General features: G+C 36.6%; 1 protein-coding gene across 1 annotated transcript; it reads right to left on the bottom strand.

The window, feature by feature from the left end:
* Positions 1-1642: 1642 nt before the first annotated feature.
* Positions 1643-8779, bottom strand: LOC108340321 (phosphoenolpyruvate carboxylase, housekeeping isozyme). Its single transcript, XM_017577612.2, has 11 exons — positions 8514-8779; positions 8108-8296; positions 7033-7424; positions 6850-6934; positions 6243-6465; positions 5757-5860; positions 5577-5670; positions 5320-5474; positions 3968-4966; positions 2960-3346; positions 1643-2165 (listed from the first exon to the last, which is right to left on the bottom strand). The coding sequence occupies exons 2-11, from the start codon at positions 8273-8275 to the stop codon at positions 1869-1871; spliced, it is 2904 nt and encodes a 967-aa protein (XP_017433101.1). The 5' UTR covers positions 8276-8296; positions 8514-8779; the 3' UTR covers positions 1643-1868.
* Between the last annotated feature and the right edge of the window lie 11350 nt (positions 8780-20129).

Genomic DNA, 20129 nt, shown 5'->3' with positions numbered 1-20129 from the left:
GTCATTTTTAACGTTGGCTATTCAGTGTTGGACGTCGAACGCGTGACGTTATACGCTGTTTTTGCAGTAGTACAAGGTGTCTCTAAAGTAGACCAAAACCTTGAAATGTTATCTTACATAAACCCTAACTTTTAGAAAAACTCTCCACATCTAGAGTTTCATGTGAAAGCAACTTTAGCAAAAGTTTTCCACTAGGAAAATGACACATGGTCACACCCTTTTTAAGAAAACTCTCCACTAAGAGTTTGTCATGTGGAAAACCACTTTAGCAAAAGTTTCCCACTAGAAAAATTACACATGACTACTATCTTTGTAAGAAAACTCTCCACTAAGAGCTTGCCATGTGAAAAGCCAGTTTAGCAAAAGTTCACCTCTAGGACAATGATACATGACCACTACCTTTGTAAGAAAATTCTTCACTAAGAGCTTGCCATGTGGCCACCATGTCTCATGTGGGACAACCTCCACCAAGCTAGGGTTACAAAACTAATGACCCAAGATTAGCTTAAGCTAAACACAAATACTGCCATGCAACTTAATCAATATTATTCAAAACACCCTACACTACTTGACCCTTAATACAAGGCTTAAAAAGAAATCCTACACTTACTTGACCCGTTAAATACTCCTAATTTATTAGATGTGCTCCATGATGGTCTAAGAAAAAGAGTTTTGCTTCACCTTGCATAAATGACTCTAGTTCTTCTTAAATATGCTTAGGTCATAGCGATGTGGTATATCATCATATAAAGAATGTTCATCCCTTCTTTTTTAAAATAAGATCTTGTAAAATTGTGTCTATATCAAATATCTCGTTAGTTTGTGAAGAATGTTATTATTCTTAAGCCCTGTGCTTTACTTTAATTTGAAAAAAAAAACTATCTAACCTATTTTTTTAAGTTATCTCATGTATTAGATAGTTGTGTAAAAAGGAAATACATATTAATTTTGCATTAAAAACATTTAATGTATCTTCAAGCTTCAACTTGAAATATGGCAAAATCTCAATTATACAAAAGAAACTAGAACGACTATTTTCTTTTCACTCTATATATTATTTGTAGGAAAAAAAATTCAAAATGACAACAACAATAAAATTCTTAACACTATTGTAATCTAAAAAAAATCCTCAAATTTTCAAGAATAAAATTCCAAAAAATAAAATGTAAACATTTACTATTATTCTTTTTTTCTAAATAACTATTTAAGTAATTACCGAAGGAAAATACGACAACTTTATAATAAAATGTTGACGAGGTATGTTGTACATGTAGATGAAAACGTTCTATCGATACTGTCACTTGTTTTAAATTAAAATTAAAAAAAGAAAAACTATTTTGTGCGAAAAGTTAAAGAAACAGATTTTAAAGAGGGAAATACGTGGAGGCTTATGCAAACTAGTTACACACAAACTAACTTTAACTTATATAGAGAAATATTTTTTTATATATATATTTGCTTCTCCTAAAAAATATTTTAGAAAGAAATTTATCCAAATGGATAAAATATAAGCATGGCAACACACACACATCATCTACTATGGCATCTTAAGCACCCCATTATGTAAAAAAAAGTAGAATATTAGTATACCAAAGAGTTGCTTGAAATAAGTGATACACAAAGCAGTTCATATAACAACTAGTAATCAAAACATAATTTTGTATTGCAACATAAGAATAAGTTGCATACATACAAGCATTGACTCATTGTGTAGTACGTAGCTAATCTCTTTGTAGTATCTTGTAAAACATGGATACAAGGGGGGTAAGAGGAACACCCTTTTGGTGCATGCACCTAAACTCGTACGTTATTTCTGATAAAGAAACAGAAACCAGAAGAAGAAGAAAAAAGAAGACAGAAACTGAGGTTTAACCAGTGTTTTGCAGACCAGCAGCAATACCCTTCATGGTAAGAATGAGAGTGTCTTCCAAACCAGGAGCATACTCACTTGTTGGGTTAAGTGTTATGAGTTCATCAGCAGGTTTACTTATTTCTATAGACTCTTTGGAGATGTGAGGACGCAGCTTCACGTTATAGTTTGGATCACGAATGCGTTTCAATGTGTATGCTTGGCACACATTCAGGGTGGTGATGTAAGAATCACGTAGCCGAAGTCTTTGCTTCAAGTGTGGATCTCCTTCAAGAAGATCCCTGTGCCCAGCCACCTACCATACACAAAATGGAACATCAGCTTCTGGAATAATAAATAACTATTCACAGTTTCTCATTCATAGGATATATATATAAGATTCAATCTTTAAGGATGTACTGCTATTATTGCATACTTTTTTACCCTACACAATACTGTAAGGACAAAACTTGTATACAGGTTCAGAGGTTGTCTGCATGTTGGTCTTGTTAGAATTTGAGAAGGTTGTTACCATCAGATAGCATGTTAGAAGATTAGAAGATAGATAGCAACTTTCGGGATTCATTTGGTTTCTGTTGTGATTATGAAATATTCTCTTCTTATAATAATGTATATAACCTTTTTTCTCCAGTTTTGTCTCGTCTGTATTCTACCAAAATTAATTCTGCATTTATAGGTTAACTATGTCAACCTAAGCTACAATTCTATTTAAAGAGATAAGATCAATTTCTAGTATATATAAGTAGGGTAATCCTCACCTAACAAACTGATTTTGTAAGGATAAGTTAAGCTTAAACTTACTTCCTATTAAGATAAATAAAAGAGATGGTTTTTTGAGGATCAGTTAAGCTTAAACAAACTTCCGAATAAGTAAATAAAAGAGATGGTTTTGTGAGAATGAGTTAAGCTTAAACAAACTTCCTAATAAGTAAATAAAAGAGATGATTTTGTGAGAATGAGTTAAGCTTAAACAAACTTCCTAATAAGGTAAATAAAAGAGAGGGTTTCAAGCATAATTTAAACTAAGTTCAAGGTATGTGAATGTAGTTTCTCCTGATATAAAATGATACAAGGTAAAAGTAGCATTACCTGAAGGAGGAGTGCCTTGGTTTCTTCATACTTGGTCCTTAACTGCTCCCCAAATGCCCACAATTCCTCTGAAACAAGGAGCCTGTCATACAGAGCAGCAATCCCTGGGTTTCCTTTGGCAAACACCATTTCCACTAAATCAAGAGTGACCCTAAAGAAAGGCCATTGATTGTACATCTCCTGAAGCACATGAATATTCCTGACATCCTTATCAATAACATGTTTGAATGCTGCCCCAAAACCTAGCCACACTGGAAGATGGAACCTTGTCTGTGTCCAGGCAAAGATCCAAGGTATAGCACGCAGTGTCTCAATGCCTCCACTCGGCCTCCTCTTTGCCGGTCGACTTCCTATGTTCATCCTTCCATACTCCAACTCAGGTGTAGCCTGCATTCCACAAGGTTCAAAATGATGGTTAAATTCAAATGTCAGTTTACCTTCAACAACAAATGCTTTTTCCACTGTGTAGAATCAGTTGCACTGATCAAATGATGCCATAATGTTCAATTGTAAATCATGTCTATAGAGAAATCATCTCAATATCAAGTTCACTTCCTAGAGAGAAAATTGAAAGAAAAATTACTGGTTTAGTATTTTTATCAGTCCCTGCAAATGTGACTGATTTTGGTTTCAATTTCTGGAAGAAAATATTATTAGTTCTGGTCCTAAGAATTTTGAAGTTTTATGAATGGTCCCTATTATTATTTTATCAATGACATGACATGCTTCTAACCACAATACCGAACATGTTCTGCAAAAACAAATTTCTAAACATGACATGTCTGACATGCTTCTATGTGTTTAAATTATGAGGACCAAAATCAACAAAAACATTGTACTGTCCATTGGGGTTGAAATGGTCATTAACATAACATGTCTAAAAACACCTTTCTAAACATGATACATATGACATGACATGCCAAAATTTATGAGTATAAAATTCAACAAAAACATTTTACACATTACATTTGCAAGAACCAAGAAATATGTTTAGGTTAAATAACATACCAGGCGGAAATACTCAACAAACCGGGGCTCTTTGAACACAATGGACCGGTATTCCTCAGTGGCAATGACAGCCATCTGATCCATCAAAGCCCTCCATTCTGGTTTAGGTGAGATTGGAGGGTGCATTCCATGTTCTAGAGTTGCAGCAGTGAACCTCTGAAGTGTTCTGAAGCATAAATGCTGCTCCCCAAAGGATTGCTCAATAACTTCACCTTGCACAGTGACACGCAGTGATCCATGAATTGTATCCGGAGGCTGAGACAAAATAGCAAGATGAGTTGGGCCACCTCCTCTTCCAACAGTCCCTCCTCGACCGTGGAACATAGTTAGCTTCACACCATACTCCTTAGCCACCTTTATAAGATCCTCTTGAGCCTTATACAGCTGCCAAGCTGCAGAAAACCTTCCAGCATCCTTGCCTGAATCAGAATACCCTATCATCACTTCTTGCTTCCCATTGATCCTGTTTATGTACCAGTCTATGGAGAACAACCGCGCCAATGCAGCTGGTGCTGCTTCTAGATCGTCCAACTTCTCAAACAATGGCACAACTCTCAAAGGGTGTTTGACATGACACTCACGCTGCAGAAGCTCAACAGCAAGCACATCAGATGGTGCGGTTGCCATTGAGATGATGTATGCTCCAAAATTGTCTGGAGGAAGCTCTGATATCACATGGAATGTGTCCAAAACATCTCTGATTTCTTCAGTTTTGGGAAGGTCAGGGCCAAATAGAGGCCGCTTGCCACTCAATTCAGATAAAAGCCATTGCTGCCGTTTTTCCTCTGACCATTCCTGGTATGAACCTATTTCCAAGTGTTTGGTGATGGCGTCTAAGACATCGGTGTGGCGGTCAGATTCTTGCCTTATGTCAAGCCTCACAAGGGATAATCCAAAAGTAGAGACTTGCCTCAAGAAATCTAGCAGGCTTCCATCAGCAATTGCACGATCGCCACAAGCACAGAGTGACCTGTAACATAGTTCAAGGGGTTCCAAGAACTACACAACATTTTAACTTTGGTTAGTCTATAAGAGAAACTTATCTCTCACAAAATGATATATATCACGTCTGATTTGGTTTAAGTATCTTTTCATTGTCTCCAAACATACTGGTCTTTTGTTGAAATCCTTGTAATGTTTTCCTCTTTTACGATTCTTATAATGTTTATAATGTATAAACGTTGATGATAATTCAACAGCATTAACAAAAACCCAAGAAAACAAAACTGTATTAAAAGCTATGCTGGTGTTGTAGATTTTCACAAACTACACAAACAATAAGGAGGAAATAGCTGCATAACACTGATGGTTTGTTTGCAAAATATGTAAAAGATTAACCTAGGAATACGTACCTCCTCAACATTGGTGAAAGTTTCTTCCTCTGGAATGTCAGAGTAGCCATGAGCTAGCAAATGGCGAGAGCGCTCACGAGTCTGGTAAAGCCTATTCCTTACTTCACCCAGTAAAACACGATATGGTTCATTTGGAGGAATGGCTTTCCAAAATTCTGTAATGAATTAAACAAAACACATAAAAGAAGTGAACAAAAATGAACCAAATTTAAAGTACAAAAACTTATTCACTGGGTTTAGAGGATTCTAGTGAACACCTATGTAGTGTTTTGCAACTGCATTTTTCTTGGAAGACCTGTTAAGTTCATCTGCACGGGCCTGTAGCTCATCGTTGCAGCGCCACATTGACAGCTACAGAAACAACATAGGAAATCAGTGCTAATGTGATAAACCAGCATCAATGATTTTATCAAAGGATTTGTGAAACTATCAATTACTTCAAACATAAGATCCTCTATCTGGGAATAGTACATGGTAGCAGCCATCATTCTAGCCAATAAGCAAACATCTCTGGTCACTTCAGGAGTTACTCTTGGATTGCCTGCATCATATTATTGAACATAGTTAAGCACACATGATTAGTTTTACAAACTAACAGAAGTAAAGTAACCAGGAAACAATAGATTGGCAGTATCCAAAATTTCAAGCTTCACAAACCACTTGTTTTCTTTCATCAAATACTTATTTACTCTTGAAATCATACAGGATTTTATTGCAGCATTTTGATAAGTACAAGCACTAAAACTTTGCTTTGTAATCGGTCCAATGATATTGTATGATCCATGCAGCAGATTTCATCTAGTATGTTAAAGCTTCATCATTGTTGTTTGTTGTTTATTAAAAATCATGGAGGGGTTGCCATTGTTAACATTGTCCTTCATATTACACTGAGAAATATTATTGGCCAAAGAAAAGAACCATACCATCACGATCTCCTCCCATCCAAGAAGAAAATTGAATGAGAGGCGCGTTATAAGGGACACGTTCATTAATCCCTATATTCTTCAAAGCTGTATCAACACGACGAAGAAACATAGGTACACCTTTCCAGATTGTTTCATGGAAGTAACTCATCCCTGCCCTCATCTCATCTTGTGGGGTAGGAGGGGTCCTTCTGATTTCATCAGTGCGGAATGCAGCTTGAATCTACATGAACACAAGTAAAAAATTATTAGAAACTACCATTGACATGCAACTAGTCTAGTTACATTATAGGAACATAGTTTTTCCCATTATTCTGTGCTTTTGAATGGATCACATAGCTTACAAATTTTCAGTTGTGTGAAATTTCTTATTCAATATTTATAGGTGTAGATGATACCAAGAGAAGTAGTGTACAGATATTGGAAATTGGAATAGTTCATCTGCATTCAGGACAAAAGTTGAAATAGTTGTACAAAGATCTATGGTGGTTTTGTTTAATATAAGTCCACATTTTTCCTTAACACCAAATTTAATACATGGATTTTGGTTTTAATAAAACTGAACACAAGAACAACACTAGCAAAGTCCTTAGATGTTGATACTCACCTCCCTCTGCAGAGCCTCATCAAGCTCCTGCTTATCATCAGGAGTGATGTCTTTGGCATACAATTGAGTTAAACAATTTCTTATCCTGTAAGTCAGAGGAACACATGAAAACTTAGACTCTTCACCTTTTTCAATAGATATGTTGACAAGGGAGCAAAAAGGGTAACAAAAATTGATGCAAACCTTCCGTGCTTTTGAAGCAGAGATCTACGGACTGATTGAGTAGGATGAGCAGTAAGAACCAGATCAACAGTCTGGTTTTTCAGCTCATCAAAAACTTCCTGAGGAGACTTCTTCATATCCACCACAAGTTTCTTGAGTGTTTCTTCAATGTCTGATTCAGTTGTGGCACTGTTCTCATCAGCAAAATCACCTTTCTTCAACTTGTTCCTTCTGCGGTGAGCGATTTGAACCTCTTCAGCTAAGTTGGCCAAGTTAAGCATGTGGGAAAACGACTTGGCAACAACAATGGAATCTCCAGCATCCAAACTAGTTATCAGATTTCCAAGTTCCTCCAGTTTCTTTGGGTCATGCTTTCCTTCATACTCAGCAGAAAGTTCATACACCTCTTGAACCTGTGCATTCAAAGATTAATACAAAGACACAGAAACTGAAATATATATATATTCTTTTAAGCATCAACTTCACAAAAAGAAAATTATTATATCAGTAAAAATTTTTGAGGGGTAAGATCTCCTACAGTCATTAAGCCATAACATCCATTCGGAGGCAGCAAGATACACAAGGGTCAGATTTTTTTTTTCTCCTTATAAAACTCTACACAATTAGTCAAAACATTTCCAATAAACAAAGGTTTGAATTTGAAATCAATCAAACCCTGATCTTGTGACTCCAGTTTTAGTCTTCTCAATTAAAATATTTTGGACTTGTGTGTATGATTCACAAAACTGAAATCAAAGAGTCAACTGCCCAATTTGAAGGAAACAATTGGCATTTAAGGAAAAAACTCAAAGTCAACACTAGAATAACCAAAAAGTAACCCCTCAAGATTCCATTACACAAAAGGCACAACTTCTGCATACAAGAACAAACCAACTGTTCTGTTTCGTTAACAGTTCCCAAACCAATAGATTCAATCCAGTACCCAAAATCCTTCAACACATGTAAAGTTCCATGTTTTTTCCACAGCAAACCAATCACGTGAAGTTTCAGAACAAAATTGAGAAACATGGTACTAAAGGGTGGGTCAGCAGGAACCAAACCCATAGGCTTAGTTAGTGAAAACTGAAAATCTCACCGTTTCCTTCAGATCCTCCCCATGTAAATCCTGAAGAATATCAAGGAACCGATCCAAGAGCAAAGCATCATACTCAACCAGTTTATCATCCTCACTCACTTTGGCAGGAACCAAAAGCCGAAGCTGAGCATCAATGGATGCCATCTTTTCTAAGTTCCTGTTCGCCATTGCAGCCTATGTACCCCCCACCTGCAAACACTAAAAGGGTCACACCTAAAGATCCAAAAAAACAAAACTTCAACATAGGAAAATCAAACCAACATCCCCAATGAAAACTTAGTGACGAAAGTAGATAAGGCAAAACGAGTACAAACAAACACAGCATGCACCGCTACAAAGAAAACAAATGTCACTTTTTTGTGACAGCCATGATGGATCAAACAATGATTAGGATCTAATGCAGTACCAGTGTTGAGGGCCAATTGGATAAGAGGAAGAAGCAGATGATGATGCTGACGTCAACCAGCGAAAAACCAAAGAGAGAGAAGAAGTAAGAGAATCACAGATCCAAAGCGGTGCAGAGTGTGTCCTTATATAGACAAAAAAGAGATGAATATCCAATGAGAAAAAAGAAGAGAAGTTTGTGAAAAACACTATTTTTCTTTTCTCTCTCTATCACTAACTTTTGGAAGACTAGACTAGAAGTAAAGTCCTAGAACTCCAACCTGTTTCATCTCCGACAGTGACTTTATCACTGCCATGAGATCAAAAGAAGAAGAAGAATATGCCTTCTAAGTTTTAAAGATTCTCTATTTCAAGATAGTTCGTTGGTACTTTTTTTTACTATTCTGCTCACACGAACAAACGTGAACATCAATACGGTCCACGCTGCATTACATTGGTCTAAAGGTTCAAAAGGAAATTGCAAAATTATTTTTTATTTAAGAAAACTCTTATATTATATATATAAGACTATTTTTTAGTGTTCATAATTATTTTTTAATTTTATTTTATTAATATTATTTTTTAAAAGACTGTTTATTTAAATTTAACCTTTTTTATTTGATATTCTTTTAAACTTAATTATTTTTTTAATCAAATTATCTACAAAATAAGTAACAATAAAATTATAAAAATTATTTATATTTAATTTTTTAATTATAATAATAATAACAATAATAATAATTTTATTATTTTTTTATTAATTAATATTTGTATTATTTATTTATATTCTCAAATAAAATTTTTTTCTTAATTGAATTTTTAAAAGTGAAAAATCAAAGCAATTGAGTTTTTGTTATTAAATTTTTCATGTAAAATCATTAACTGATGTAATAGATGGAATATATGTGATTAAAAGAAAAAAGGTTTTAAAATTAGGGATCACAAAATTAGAGTTCATTATCTTCAACTTTTTTCCAAATTAGAAACCTTAGCGATTCTAGCAATTCTGTTTTGATTGTTTGGTTTCTTTTTGCAGGCTTGATGCTTGGGGAAGAAGATGAAACTCGCGATGAAAAGGATTGATTTTGCAGGTTCGCGATTGGGTTTGGAAGCGCGATGGTGGCGTGATTCGAAGGGGTTTTGGTTGGTACTGTGTTTGGCTTTCCTTGTAGCTTTTGGTTCGAGATGAAGGTGACGACGACCTCATGGTGGGTGAAGAAGGAGCAATTCGCGATGCACGTTCCAAGAAGATGAAGGGTTGAGGCTTCTACGCGAAGAAGATTGCGCAATCTGTGCGATGAATACGAAGGAGTTTTGCGATTTGGATGCTTTTGATTTCTGGATTGAAGGAGATTGACTTGAGTGTCTGCAGGTTTGGAATTTGGGACTTGCACGAGAAGAAAGAAGATAATTTTCCCAATGGTGGCACGATTTTAGGGTTGCTAAATTGGAGATTTTTCTAAATTTTTTCAGGTTCAGACTCGCTGTAGAGCTCTCGTGGTGCTTACCATTTGTGTTGCTTCATGGCATGTGGATGAAGAGAAAGAACCTGGTTCGCGATGATGGCGTATGGACGTTGGCTAGCCATGGTGGTTCTATTGATGCTTCGCAGGTTTCTAGATATTGAGAGGAAGACGAACATGGTTTTGCAATGGTGGTAGTTGTGTGGCGGTGCATGAAGGCTAGTGGTGACGTTTTTCGGTGGCTACCATGGATTGCTAGGGTTTCTAATTTAGGGAAAAGTTGAAGATGTTGACATGGCAGAATGTGGTAATAACTCAGCTTAGTGTGATGACTTGCATCTCTATTACGTCAATTAGTAAATTTAGATCATAGTGACAACTCAACTTAATTTTAACTCCGGAAACTCAATTTTATACTAAACATCCAATTACACAAAATTTTCACATTTAAGGACCCAATTAAAAAATATCTATTTGAAAAAACAGAACATAAATACACACAATCAGCTTAAAATAATTAAGTTTAAAATGACGACTACTCTTCGAGACAGTGAATTTTTATATGTTTATTTTTAAAATTAATGCTTTTAATAAAAATAAGTAGAATTTAGCTTTTAATAATAGCATTTATAATCATACAATCTAATTTTCAGCATATTTAATTATGTAATAATTTAACTACTTTATTATTTTTATATATAAAATAAAAACAATTATTAAAAAAACACAACCCGGTACGTGTTTGCACTAGTTTTTCTTAAAAGAATACTTTTAATAAAGTAAATAGATTTTATCATTTTTACATATTTGTCAACTTTATTTTTAAAAATAAGTAACTTTTTTTTCTTTTAATAATTTTTTTATTTACTTCATAAATAAGTAGTAGTTTCAAAATTTTCTTATTTTGAATGTAACCAAACTAATCCATCATTTAGTTATTAAGAAACAAAAAATTACTTATTTTTAGAATAAACAAAAACGAAAATCAACTATTCTATTGGAAAATATTTCTTTAAAATATAGCATAAATACTGTATGGTATATAGTATAGATCAAATGGTCCATCTGTTACATCAATAATGACCGATCGGTCTATCCGCAACATCAACAATGTTGGACCATAATTGGGTCAGTGTTTAAGTTGTTGTTGGGCCAATAGTCCAACAAACGATAAAATAATCAAATATATCTGATTAAAGATATTGATAAGCCGTTTATCAATAACTAACCGAATCTAAAGGTAAATTTATTTTTATTTTATTGGATTTACACTAGTTTAAGATCCATGAAACACTTATAAATATAATGATAGGACCAAAAGCTAGGTACGTTCGACAAGAACTCAAATACTCATCCATGATAAACAATTCACTAAACCGCTCCTAACTTGAGCGTCAGAGTTCCTTTTGCAGGTACCTCCGCCCCGGTCAAGAGTGCAACCGAGCGGTGTCAGGAGTGCAACCGAGCAGTGTCAAGAGTGCAACCGAGCGGTGCAGGTGACTCAAGCATCGAAAAGCAAGAAAGTCACGTCAGAAAGGTACCCCTGGTCAAGAGTGCAATTGAGCGGTGTCAATAGTGTCAACCGAGCGGTGTTGGCGACTCAAGCATCAGAAAGCAGGAAAGTCATGTCAGGTATGTCTCTCGGTCCTACACAAATCCCTACATCGAAACATTTTGGCGCCCACCATGGGGCCGAGAGAAGCCGAAGAAACCCAATGGTGACCACGAGAAATATGGAGGAGCAACAAAGCACCAGAGAACTGATCAGAGATATGCAAGCACAAATGTAGGCTCAGGCTCGCACGTAACTGGAGATGCAGCGAAAACACGAGGAGGAGATTGCAACACTTTGGGCAGAATGAGGTTTCCATGAGCAGTCCGCTCAGCACTCAGTGTCGACATCCTACCGGGATCACAACCGCGAGAATGGCAATGAAACTACCCATAATCACACCAACCCGAACGGTCGCGGAAGAAGGGAACCAACGCCCTTGCAAACCGTTCGGCCTACCAGTTTACTTCCTTTTACGGCGACCATCATGCAAACTCCAAACTGGAAAAAACTTCTCCCGCATTAGATAAGTATGATGGAACAACTGATCCAGATGATCACCTCAGGACATTCGTTAACGCAATGGTATTCTACACGAACAACGACCCGATCAAATGCAGAGCATTCTCATTATCACTCAAGGAGGAGGCATTGGAATGGTACAAACACTCTTCCTCCAAACACAGTTGATTGTTTTGCTACTGTGGTTCTCTTTAGAAGACAATACGCATCCAATCGGAAACAGGAGATAACACCGGCGGAATTGGTAAATACTAAACAGGAGAAGGAGGAAACTTTGAGGGCCTTTATGAAAAGGTATAATGAAAGTGCACGAAGAGTTAAAGATGTTAATCACACTTTTATCATCAGCAATTTGCCTTCGTGCCTAAGACCAGAATATTTTCCTGAAAAATTATATGCGTGACCACCGAAAACTATTGATGAACTTCAGGAAAGGGTTGCTAAGTTTATTCGTATTGAGGACATGAGGAGCTCAACGGAAAAATAGCAGCAGGAAGCTTCTGTAAGCAGAATTAGAAAGGACGACAGGCGATCGTTCGGCGGCAACGACAAGGGAGGAGATTCTCGTCCAAAGGATTTCCCCCGAACGCCTAAATTTGATCATTACACAACTGTTAATGCACCCAGGGCAAAAATCCTTGAGGAAGCCCTTAGTGCTGAACTTCTTTCGGTCAAAAAGCTTCATTTACCTATAAATGCTGATGGAGGAAAGCACTGCCAATACCATCATGTTGAGAACTGTCTTGTTAGTTGCATGAATTTAGGAAGATTACAGATTTATTTTTTTAAATTAGTAAATAGTTGTTAGTGGGTTAGTTATTTCCTATTTTTCAGCCAAGTCATTAGTAGTGGTTGCTAGAATCACAAGATGTGATATTTTAGTTAGTTATTTCTAAATGTATTTAAATTAAGTTGCATTTAATAAGATGATACACTTCAGCCAGCCAATATTCATCTTGTTTTATTCTCTAAAAACCAACAATTGATATCTAGAGCACTTTTTTCTTAAGGGACTTGCAGAATGGAAGGAGAGTCAACTTCCTTTCCAGTAGCACTTCCAATCTTTAATGGGGAAGACTATGATATGTGGGCTGTAAAAATGTAGTCCTATCTAGAGGGACTAGATTTATGGGAAGCTGTGGAAGAGGATTACTCTGTTCAGCCGTTGCTGGAGAATCCTACCATGGTCCAAATCAAAAATCACAAGGAACAAAAAACAAACAAGGCAAAGGCAAAGTCGTCATTGTTTTCTGGTGTTACAACATTGATCTTCACTAGAATTATGACTCCTAAATCACCAAAAAAAATTGGAATTTTTTGAAGGAAGAATATGAAGGAGATGACAGAATAAGAAGCATGCAAGTGTTGAACCTAAGGAGGGAATTTGAGCTGCAAAGGATGAAAGAGTCAGAGACAATCAAGGAGTACTCAAAGACGTTATTGGGCATTGCCAACAAAATAAAGTTGTTGGGCAGCAACTTTGCGGACTCCAGAATTGTCGAGAAAAATCCTTGTGACAGTGCCAAAAAGGTATGAAGCGTCTATTGTCTCATTAGAGAATACAAAGAATCTATCCAAGATTACTTTGGCAAAAGTGTTACACACTTTGCAAGCCCAAGAGCAGCGAAGGCTAATGAGAGAAGATCGTGTGGTTGACGGTGCACTCCCTGTCAAGCATCATGATGTCGGAACCAATAAAAAGAAAAATTTCAAAAGGTTCCAACCAGCAAGCAGTGAAAATGGTGTATTTAATCAAAAACAAGGTAAAGGTAAAAAGAAAAATTATCCACCTTGTCAACATTGCGGAAAAATGGGTCATCCACCATTTTGCTGCTGGAAAAGACCTGATGTAAAGTGCAGTAAGTGCAATAGGATCGATCATGAAGCTATAATTTGCAAAGAAAATGTCCAACAAGCTGAAGGTGATACACAAAATGCGCAAGAAAATGAAGACCAACTCTTTGCTGCTACCTGTTTCTCCAGTAGCAGTTCAAATGAATCTTGGTTGATTGATAGCAGCTGCACAAACCACATGACCTATGACAAAGAATTGTTCAAGTGTTTGGACATGACCGAAGTCAAATGGGTTAGAATTGGAAATGGTGAACAAATTCCAGTAAAAGGCAAGGGTTCAATAGCTATAACAACTTACACATGTACAAACACCCTCCCTAATGTCTTATATGTACCCAAAATTAATCAAAACTTGCTTAGTGTCGGACAGTTACTACAAAAAGGGTTCAAAGTTATCTTTGAAGATAAAGTCTACACTATTAAAGATCCAAGAGGCCTTGAAATGTTTAAAGTCAAGATGAGGAACAAGAGTTTCTCATTTAATCCAATGAAGGAGGAGCAAATTGCATTTCTAGTAACAGCAAGCTCAGTCAATCTTTGGCACAAAAGGCTGGGTCATTTCCATCATTTGGGAATAAACTACATGCTGAAAAATCAATTAGTTTGTGGAGTTCCTTCGTTGACAGAGAAACCAGCTGAATGTGAGGCTTGTAGATTCGGAAAGCAAACAAGGAAACCATTTCCTAAAAGTAGTTGGAGGGCTAGTAAAAAATTGCAGCTAGTTCACACTGATGTTGCTGGACCACAAAGAACTCCATCCATAAAAGGAAGTCTTTATTATATTATTTTTATTGATGACCTAACAAGAATGTGTTGGATTTTCTTTCTTAAATTCAAATGGTAAGTAGCTAAAGTGTTATGGAAATTTAAAGCATTTGTTGAAACTCAAAGCAATTGCCATATTCAGATCTTGAGGTCAGACAATGGAAAAGAGTATATAGCAAATCAATTTCAACAATTTTGTGATGAAGTTGGGATTGAGCATCAATTAACGGCTCCTTACACTCCTCAACAAAATGGAGTGAGTGAAAGGAAAAATAAATCAATCATGGAGATGCCCAAGTGCATGCTTCATCAAAAGGAGTTACCAAAGAAGTTTTGGGCCGAAGCTGCAAATACAGTTGTGTTCATCAAGAATAGGCTTCCGACACGAGCCTTGCAAAATCAAACTCCTTTTCAAGGCTGGTTTGGTTTTAAACCTTATTTGGACTTTCTTAAAGTATTTGGTTGTTTGTGTTACTCACATATACCTCAGATTAAACGTGATAAGCTTGATAAAAGGGCTGAAGCGGGATTATTTATTGGCTACAACACAATTTTTAAAGCTTATAGGATTTTTCAACCTCAAACTGGAAAAATTCTAATAAGTAGAGATGTGCATTTCATGGAAGATGAAAACTGGTGCTGGAGTGATTTATAGAAAAGTCAGAACACTGAATTGGAGGTTGAAGACACTGTAGATGATCCACCTAATAGAGGCACAATGTTACTCTCTGATATCTATAAAAAAAAGCAATGTATCATTGTGCAATATAACTATTTATGAACCTGCCAGTTTTGAAGAAGCTGCTTTAGAGGAGAAATGGTTAGCTGCAATGCAGGAGGAGCTGTCCATGATTGAGAAAAATCAAACCTAGGAGCTAGTTCCAAGAACTGATGACAAAAATGTCATTGAGGTGAAATGGTTGTTTAGAACAAAATTCAACCCTAATGGTTATGTAAAAAAGCACAAAGGAATGCTTATTGTAAAAGGTTATTCTCAAATATTTGGGATAAATTATTCAGATACTTTTGCTCCAGTAGCAAGACATGATACAATTAGGTTACTACTTGCCATTATAGCACAAAAGGGGTGGCAAGTGTTTCATATGGATGTCAAGTCAGCGTTCCTTAATGGTTTTCTGCAGGAGGAGATTTATGTTGAACAACCAGATGGTTTTGTTATCAAAGGACAAGAAGATAAAGTCTACTCGCTAAAAAAGGCTTTATATGGTTTAAAGCAAGCCCCAAGAGTGTGGTATAACAAAATTAATGATCATTTACTACACTTGGGCTTTCAAAAGAGTGTATCTGAAACTAGACTTTATATCAAACATGATGGTGCTGATACTTTAATTATTTCATTATATGTTGATGATCTCTTGATAATAGGAAGAAACCTAGCACTAATTGAAGAATTCAAGCAAGAAATGAAAAAGGTCTTTGAGATGACAGATCTTGGTCTTATGACTTATTTTCTAGGCATGGAGATCACTCAAAAGAAGAATGAGATTTTATCTGCTAGAAAAAATATGCAAAGGAGATTCTAAAGAAATTTCACCTTGGTGAATGCAAACCAATGAACACTCCAATGAATCAAAAAGAGAAGCTTATCAAGGAGGATGGAACAAATAAAGTTGATGAAGCTTATTTTAGAAGTTTGATTGGGTGTCTAATGCATCTTACATCCACAAGGCCTGACATCTTATTCCCAGTTAGCTTGCTGTCAAGATTTATGCATTGTGCTAGTGAACTGCACTTGAAGGCAGCAAAGAGAGTTGTAAGTTACATCAAAGGAATTGTCAATTATGGAGTTAAGTACTACAAGGTACAAAACTTTAAATTATTTGGTTTCTCTGACAATGATTGGGCTGGTAGCTTGGATGATATGAAGAGTACTTCAGGGTACTGTTTTGGTATGGGTTCAGGTGTTTTCTCTTGGTGTTCCAAGAAGCAAGAGGTTATAGCTCAGTCAACAGCAGAAGTTGAGTTCATTTCAACTGTAGCAGCTGTGAATCAAGTTATTTGGTTGAGGAATATTTTAACAGATTTGGGTATGAAGGAAGATAAATGTACAGAAGTTTTTGTTGATAATCAAGCAACAATTTCAATCTCACATAATCTTGTATTTCATGGGAAGACCAAACATTTTAATGTGAAGTTGTTTCACTTAAGAGAAGTTCAAGAAAGTGGCAAGGCATGTTTAGTTTCCTGTTGCTCGGAAGACCAAGCTGCTGACACATTTATCAAATCTTTTTCACTCAACAGGTTCGAATTCCTAAGGAATAAGCTAGGAGTTTGCAGCCTCCAAGACAAGGAAGAGTGTTGAGAACTGCCTTGTTAGTTGCATGAATTTAGGAAGATTTCAGATTTAGTTTTTTAAATTAGTCAATGGCTGTTAGTGGGTTAGTTATTTCCTATTTTTCAGCCAAGTCATTAGTAGTGATTGCTAGAATCACAAGATGTGATATTTTAGTTAGTTATTTCTAAATGTATTTAAATTAAGTTGCATTTAATAAGATGATACACTTCAGCCAGCCAATATTCATTTGTTTTTATTCTCTAAAAACCAACACATCAAAACCTGGGACATACTACCGAAGAGTGTGTAACACTCAAAGATAAGATCGAAGCACTTATTCGTGCGAGTCATCTCCGTAAGTACGTGAAAGAGGAATGACCACAGATAAAAAGCCCATGAAGAAGAAGGTCTCCACGGAGAAGTACCGAACGACTGTATAGAAAAGAGGAACAAAGACATAAACGAAGTCGCAACCGCAATTGTAGCCCTAACCGCTCGATTCGGGGACATATCATATAGAAAATATAATAAAAAGTCATTCCTAACACTTGGAATGCGAATCATCTCACATTTACTTTAGTTGAATTTTGATGTCATGTTTTGTTTCAAATAAATTCTTTTGACAAGACTTACGTGCTTACACTTTTGGTATGAATAAAGCTAGACAATTTCCATTCAATCACAGGTTGCGTGGCGATACAAAAAAACCCAGGGAATGCTCTCCGAGAACCCTTGGTCCTATACCGAGCGGTGAGGAACGTTCTCCGTGAACTCTCACTCTCGTCCACAAAACCCAGGGAACGCTCTTCGAGAACCCCTGCTCCTAAACCGAGCTATGAGGAACGTTCTCCGTGAACTCTCACTCTCATCCATAAAACCTAGGGAACGCTCTTCGAGAATCCCTGGTCCTAAACCGATCAGTGAGGAACGTTCTCTGTGAACTCCCACTCTCGCCCATAAAACCCAGGGAACGCTTTCCGAGAACCCCTGGTCCTAAACTAAGCGGTGAGGAACGTTCTCCGTAAACTCTCACTTTTGTCCACTAGGAAGTTCCAAAACGAACTCCTAGGTCAAAAAACTGAGAGGTGATGGACGTCCTCGGGGACTGACACTCTCGTCCACTAGGAAGTTCCAAAACGAACTCCTAGGTTGAAAACCGAGCGGTGCATCCATCACTCTCGGCCACAAGCAAGAGCTGAGGAAGAATCGCTCTCAACCGAGCATCTTTAACCACTCAATTATTCGGCCAATCGGCCTCACCGGTATTTGGCCATTCTGCCTCACAAGTATTCGGTCATTCGACCTCATAGGTATTTGGTCATTCGGCCTCACAGGAATTTGGACATTCGACCTCACAGGTATTCGGCCAATCGGCCTCACCGGTATTTGGCCATTCTGCCTCACAAGTATTCGGTCATTCGACCTCATAGGTATTTGGTCATTCGGCCTCACAGGAATTTGGACATTCGACCTCACAGGTATTCGGCCATTCGGCCTCACAAGTATTCGGACATTCGGCCTCATAGGTATTCGGTCATTCGGCCTCACAAGTATTCGGTCATTCGGCCTCACAGGTATTCGGCCCTTCAGCCTCAACTACTTAGCCTTCCGTGGCCTCATATGCTTTAGCCAAATTTGACAACCATTCAACCGTTCGGCCATTCGGCCTCACAGCGCAGATGGCAAGCGAATCAAGACAAAGGCACTTAGGACAACTGACATTTTACAAATAGGAAAACCTTTGACGAGTGCAGATAGCAGGATCTTGCGCACAAATCACTTGGCCAATCAAGAGCTTACCGTTCGGACCAGAAAAGAGCAACAATTTAAAGCACAAACTCATATAAGTCCTATAGTTAACCTTGGCTAAAGTCGAACAATTAACTCGAGCTTGGAGGACATATGTATGGTATATAATATAGACCGAAAGCTCAATCTGCTACATCAACAATGACCGATCTGTCCATCTGCAACATCAACAATGTTGTAGGGTCAGCGTTTAAGTTGTTATTGGGCTAATAGTTCAATAGACGATAAAATAATCAAAGATATCTGATTAAAGATATTGATAAGCCATTTATCAGTAACTAATCGAATCTAAAGGTAAGTCTGTTTTTATTTTATTGAATCTGCGTTAGTTTAAGATCCATGAAACACTTATAAATATGATGATAGGGCCAAAAGTCAGGTACGTTCGACCATAACCTAAATACTCAACCGTGATAATTAATTCACTAAACCGCTCCTAACTTGAGCGTCAAAGTGTCTTTTGCAGGTACCTCTCCTCCGGTCAAGAATGCAACCGAGCAGTGTCAAGAGTGCAACCGAGCGGTTCAGGTGACTCAAGCATCAGAAAGCAATAAGGTCGCGTAAGAAAAGTACCTCCCCCCGGTCAAAAGTGCAACCGAGCAATGTCAATAGTGGCAACCGAGTGGTGCAGGCAACTCAAGCATCGAAAAACTGGAAAGTCACGTCAGAAAGATACGTCTCTCGGTACTACACAAATCCCTACCGAAACAAATACAAATGAGTAGACTCAAATAAACCAAAAATAAATTTATTGATTTATAAACACTTATAAATGAAAAAAAAAGACGGTAAAACAAAATCACTCGTATTATAGGTTAAAAACAAATATGTTTATTCTGTAGATAGGCTTTTGAAAGGTCGATTTTAGTTTTGTGAAACTAAACTTTAGCTATTCCTTTTACTTTGGTGATAGTTTTAAATTGTCATAAATTCTTTAATGGTGAAAATTAGTTTTCTGAAAATCAAAGTTGACTTTGAGAGTTTGCTTGCAAGTAAAAATATTAAAAAAAAATGTAAACTTGGCGTGGGAATGAAGAGAGATGGAAAGAAAAGGAGAAAGGAAGAAAAAAAGAAAAGAAAATATGGAGAATAAAAAAAGTAACGGAGGTGATAAAAAAAGGAAAATAAATTTAATAATAGACATAAAGAAGATAGAAAAAAAAATCAGATATGGCTTTTTTTATTCAAACCATTTTTCTATGAGGAACACAAGTAAAGTCTTATTTTTTTACCTCGTAAGGTTAATACTTGCCTTTCCAGCGAATAAAGTAAAGATTCATTATAATAGTATCTTTAAGACATAAGAATATTAGAACGACTATATATATATATATATATATATATATATATATATATATATATATATATATATATATA

Source organism: Vigna angularis, chromosome 5 (assembly GCF_016808095.1).
Source record: "Vigna angularis cultivar LongXiaoDou No.4 chromosome 5, ASM1680809v1, whole genome shotgun sequence".
In the NCBI taxonomy this organism is placed as follows: Eukaryota; Viridiplantae; Streptophyta; class Magnoliopsida; order Fabales; family Fabaceae; genus Vigna; species Vigna angularis.
Note: the sequence above shows the minus strand (reverse complement) of the source record. Positions and strands in the feature narration are given on the sequence as shown.

Coding starts and splice junctions, on each gene's coding strand:
- LOC108340321 (XM_017577612.2), bottom strand. CDS start 8,275: ATGGCGAACAGGAACTTAGAAAAGATGGCATCCATTGATGCTCAGCTT. Junction 5,861..6,242: donor GATGGGAGGAGATCGTGATG/GTATGGTTCTTT, acceptor AATATGATGCAG/GCAATCCAAGAGTAACTCCT. Junction 2,166..2,959: donor CCAAGGCACTCCTCCTTCAG/GTAATGCTACTT, acceptor TGTGTATGGTAG/GTGGCTGGGCACAGGGATCT.